This window comes from Arachis ipaensis, chromosome B9, assembly GCF_059453495.1.
Source record: "Arachis ipaensis isolate K30076 ecotype BB chromosome B9, ASM5945349v1, whole genome shotgun sequence".
Classification (NCBI taxonomy): Eukaryota; Viridiplantae; Streptophyta; class Magnoliopsida; order Fabales; family Fabaceae; genus Arachis; species Arachis ipaensis.
Window position 1 is genome coordinate 141,207,147 of NC_142444.1, and position 5,378 is coordinate 141,212,524.

The 5,378-nt window shown below is 27.4% G+C and overlaps 1 protein-coding gene across 1 annotated transcript; it reads left to right on the top strand.

Moving 5' to 3' along the window:
• LOC107619536 (bark storage protein A) lies at positions 1-3,661 on the top strand. Its single transcript, XM_088499936.1, has 5 exons — positions 1-370; positions 1,173-1,328; positions 1,454-1,663; positions 2,459-2,638; positions 3,308-3,661. Exons 1-5 carry the CDS (start codon positions 68-70, stop codon positions 3,482-3,484), a joined length of 1,026 nt encoding a protein of 341 aa, XP_088356062.1. The 5' UTR covers positions 1-67; the 3' UTR covers positions 3,485-3,661.
• Positions 3,662-5,378: the final 1,717 nt, after the last annotated feature.

The following is a 5,378-nucleotide window of genomic DNA, read 5'->3' on the forward strand; positions in this document are numbered from 1 at the left end:
ATGCAAAGCCTGATTTTGAAGATAACAATTATATATGTGAGGAACTCAACTCGTGAAGCTAATAAGCATGGCTACATCAAGATCTTTGAATATGAGAGTAGCAGTGTTGTTGATTATGGTTTTGAGTGTTTGTGGCTCAGAATTTTCAAGAAAGAAGAGGAAGACACTCGAAGAAATCAAGAAAATAAATGGCAATGGGCCATACGTTGGTCTAATCACAGTGTATGCACCAGAAGAGACTGCTTTCTTTGCCACTGGAGCCTTTCAATCAGATCCAAAACACCCATTTGTTGATCTTGCTGGACGTAGATTCAGAGTAGGAAAAATCCATAACAAGAAAGTTATCTACGTTAGATGTGGCGTTGGACTGGTAAATGTTCATATCACTTTACTCATATTAAAATTAAATATAATATTATGCCAGCTTATATTGTTACATTTACGTGAATACTCAAAAATACTTGATAAAAAAAAAACTAATAAAAAATAATTAAAATTAATAAATATTAAATAAGATAAATTTATTTTTTTTTCTTTAGTAATATCAATGTGTACTATTCTAGCTATGATAATTGATAACTCACGTATCATTTATTATGAAATAAGATTTGTATTCCACTTAAATTGGATTTATATATCAGTCAACGCTAGATAGTTGAAATAGTATTACATGTAATAATGGCCAAATAAATATAAGTGAGAAGAAATATGTTTTGACTAATAATTGTTAAGAGTTTAATTTATATGTATTTAATTATTTTATACCTCCCTGTAACTTTAATAAAATTTTAATAAGTCTCTACTAATTTTTGTTATTATAAAAAAGAAATGAATATTCATTTACGTATTTGAATTTAGGATGAAATATTATAAAAAATATTACTTTTTAACAACTATTAATAGAATTTAGTTGAATTTTTTTTTAATGTACAAAAAGTTAACCAAAAGTTTTTAAACTGTATAAATTTAATTGAAAATTTCATAAAGAAAAATATAAAAATCTACATAATAATCAACCACTATAGGTCAAACAGAACACAAGCTAGACTAAAGCAATCTCAACAATAATAATGTTTCATTTGGTTACTTTTGAGTTTTGTAGCAATATTTTTGTTTTCTTTTTCTTGGTCATGTAAAAATGATGTGGTCGTTTATGGATTATTCTACTGTAGGTGAATGCAGCAGCAGCCACACAGAATATGGTTGACATGTTTGAGATAAGTGGAATTGTCCATTTTGGCATTGCAGGAAATGCTAATAGCTCTATGTCCATTGGTGATGTCACTATCCCAACACAATTTGCCAACACTGGCCTATGGGATTGGCTGGTACAATTCTCTTTTTTTTTTTTTTTTTTTTTTCAAAATAAATCATAATTATTTTGCTTGTGTCCCCATTTTAATTACTTCATTTGACCAATAAATAATTGCTACGATTATTTGTGGAGGAACAGAACCCCAATGGGATAGTTGATCCTAGTGACTTTGGAAAGTTGGATATTGGGAACTTCAATGTGCCAAGAGGAGAAGGGCAAAATTTGTTGGGGCATGTTGGATATAGCACTGAACAATTTTACTCAGAATCTGGGGACCCAAACACACCCCAACGTGTCATTTGGGTCAATACCACTCGCCAATGGCTAAACCTTGCTGCAAATTTGGAGGTTAGGCAAATAATATCCATGTTTTTTTCTACAATTATGCCACTTATAAAATGTGTCAAAACTTTCCCCTATAGTCCAATTAAGGAAGTGTATTTGTATGGTTTTTGAGATTGTAAATGATAGGACTAAATAATTTTTAATTAATAAATATTCAGATATGCTATATAAAGTTAATTGATCTAATTAATTCTAATTATATTCTGGCAATTAAATTATTCTAATTGACCATTTACTTTGTTTTAGCGGCAATTAGACATTAACTGTTTTATACTTTGTAAAAGGTTTTAGTGTCATTATCGGTAAAGATATTTTTAATAGTTGCAAAAATATATAATTGTCATTATAACATATAATAATAATAGTAAATATATTATCACAAAAATATAAGTTAAATAAGATATATAGTGGCCATTTTGTTATTACCATTAAAAATTTGTTTCTAAAATTAATTTTTATTATAGTAATAATTAATAATATTTTTGATATAGTAATATATACGTATGGTTTTGTTAGTAGGTATTTTAAAGATATTAGTTAAGGTTACTTATTTAATTTTTTTCCTAATTTACATATTTTTTTTGTACAATAAATACTTTAAAATTTTAATTTTTTTAATACAATATTTCTGTATTTAACATTTTGACGAGGGCCTCTAGAATAATTATTGGCTAAATCCATATTTGTCTAATTAGATACACATGTATATATATTTTTTTTAGACTATCAGTATATACAGTTTAAATTTATTTTTCTCTTGCTAATTAATTACTTTGATTACTCTCATTTGAATTTTAGGGCATAAGACTAGAACGGTGTGTGAATTCCAGCTTCTGCCTTTCAGAGCAACCCAAGTTAGTGATTGGTCTTAGGGGTGCAACAGCCAACACTTTTATTGACAATGCAGCTTACAGGGACTTCCTCTTCCAAACATTTCATGTTTCCTCTCTAGATATGGAGAGCTCAGCAATAGTCATGGTATATAATTTCCCTCATTTTCTAGTAGTAATTTTGAATTTACTTTCGTACATCAAAATTTCACATAATATATTGGGTGCTTTAATTATTGGAGTATCATAAATAACCTTTATGGTTTTGTCATTTGTGTGTACATATTCAACTCATCCACAAAAATTTAAGCCAAAGCTTACACATGTGTAAATATTTATTATAAATTAGAAGGTAATGTTAGATAGACAAAAAAAACAGGTAGAACTTATCTTATTTAGTATTAATTAATTGTCGCAACAATTAATGAATGCCAAATAAGGCAAGTTATGACTGTTTTTGGCTGATTTTCTTTGGTTACCAAACATTTCCGTAAAAGTTATTATGAAATATAATTTAACTGATAATTAACAAGATTTACATATAATCTTTACAAGACATAGCTTCTTTTTTTTTCTTCTTCCACGGTATTTGATAACTGAGCTTTGTTTAAAACTTTATTGGCTAATGAATTACTGTTAATACAAAATACATTTAAACTCGAGACCTAAGCGGATTAGAAGCTGACCACTTAAGTACTTAATACAAGATGGCGTCGTTAGATGCAAATGATTACCGTTTCAAAATTTTAAATTTAAGTAGTTAAAGTCTCACATTGATTAATTAATAATGCTAATGGTAATGCATGGGTTTTTGCAGACTAGTTTGTCAAATAGTTTTCCAGTGCTGGTGATTAGAGGGCTATCAGATTTAGCAGGTGAACAGAAAGGAGATAATCACATTCAAATATTTGGGCCTCTTGCAGCATCTAATACTGCCAGAGTTGTTATTGAATTCTTGAAAACTTTACCAAATCCTCACTATGCTCTGCTTTAATTGAGCTACTACTGCTTATTATTTTGATTTCTCAATCAGTTAAGGGTTTGTTTACTGTGTTCATGTTCGATGAAATTGAAACAACCCTTCATGCCATTCTTGTGGTAATAAGCAAAAGTTAATGTATTGTGTAACTTGTAATATCATTTTATTTTATTTCAGTTTTAACTGATGATATAAGAATTGAGTAGTTCTAACTTTCAACAACTTCCACGATCCTGTTAATATTATGTCCTTCAGATGAAGCATCTTCTTTCATGAATGTTTGACACTTGAATTCTATTCGTTGTGCTTAATTACTGGTTGGTCTAACTACTAGGTGTGTGTTTGAATTACAGTTTGCAAACGAGAGTTTGTATAAAATTGATTTTGCAAACTTGATTTTGATGAAAAGTAAGTTTGTGTCAAAGTGATTTATGTTTGCAATCTTTATATCAAAATGGATTATAGTAAAATAAATGTTGTTTGGATTATACTACTCGAAATCACTTTTAGATAAAAAAATTACTAAAATAGACACCAACTTAAATAATTATCTTATCATTTTAATTTAGATATTTGAATAGATCTTATTAATTAATTTTATAATAAAATTAATATTTATACACTAAAATAAAAATAATATATAAAAATTGGCAAAATATATTTTTAATTAAAACTAACAAAATATAAATTTTAGAGAGTACTAAGAATAATAAAAAATTAAATATTGATTTTGGTAGTAATTGAAATAAATCAAAAAAATTTTATGATATTTTTTTATATAGTATATTTTTAGTACTCTTAATACTCTTTTTTAATATGCTATAATTTATTATTATTATTATTTACAATTAATTTTTTATTTAATTTATTTTACCTAATAGAATCAATAAATCATATTATAAAAAGATAATAAAAATAATACAAAAAATTGCAATTATAAAAGGGTATAATATCGAGTAAATAATTAATAAAAAAAATAATAAATAATAGAAAAAAAGAGTTCATGTAAACAAAAATAATAAGAATTCCATAAATAATATAATAACATGCATAAAGGATAAAGTTGGTAAAAGATAAATAAAGATGGAGTATTGATGGCTAAAAGTCCGTTGGTGAAACGCAGAAAAATCACTTCTTGATGGAGTTCATGCAAAATTGTAGCTTCTTGTAAACGTGGTTTTGAGAGTAAAATCACTTCTGCGTTCATGGATCAAAAGTTTGCCAAACAAAAAATTGAAACTTTCAAGAAGGGTAAACGTGCTTCTTCTCTTGTAACGTGTTTGCCAAACACACCCCTACATTATTAAATATCTACGAGAATAACAAAAGTAAAATTAGATAAAATGCTAATTACTATACATTATTCTGAAGATGTTCTATTTTTCCAAGTTTTAAAAATAATAAAATTATGTAATTTAAATAGAAAAATTTTATTTAATTTAAATAAATTAAAAAATGTTTTATTTACTGAAATAAATAATTAAAAATTATTACGAATATACGTAGCATTCCTTATGTCGTTTACAATGTAAACGAGATAAAGTAAGACAAACTTCGAATAGCTATAAAAGGATGTGCAACCCTTGACATTTTTCAGATACATTTCATATCTTCTTCTCCTCTTTTTTTCTTCCAAAAAAGTAGGGAAAAATGTCCAGTAGTAGTGGATATGTGGTTGTCTATGTGTATTCCAATTGGCGTAAACAGTGACAATGGGATGATATTTGAGTATGATAATCTGTTGCTGTTCCGCACTCAGCCCGTAAATCCGTTGTCGGAGTTGAAGAGTTTGATATTGAACAACCTTGGTGGTTTAGGAAGAAAAGAGATCGGAAGATTGGGGTATAAGTTGCTAGCACTATTGGGTAACGGAGTTTTTTGGTTTCGGCTATTTCGACTCTAGAGAGAC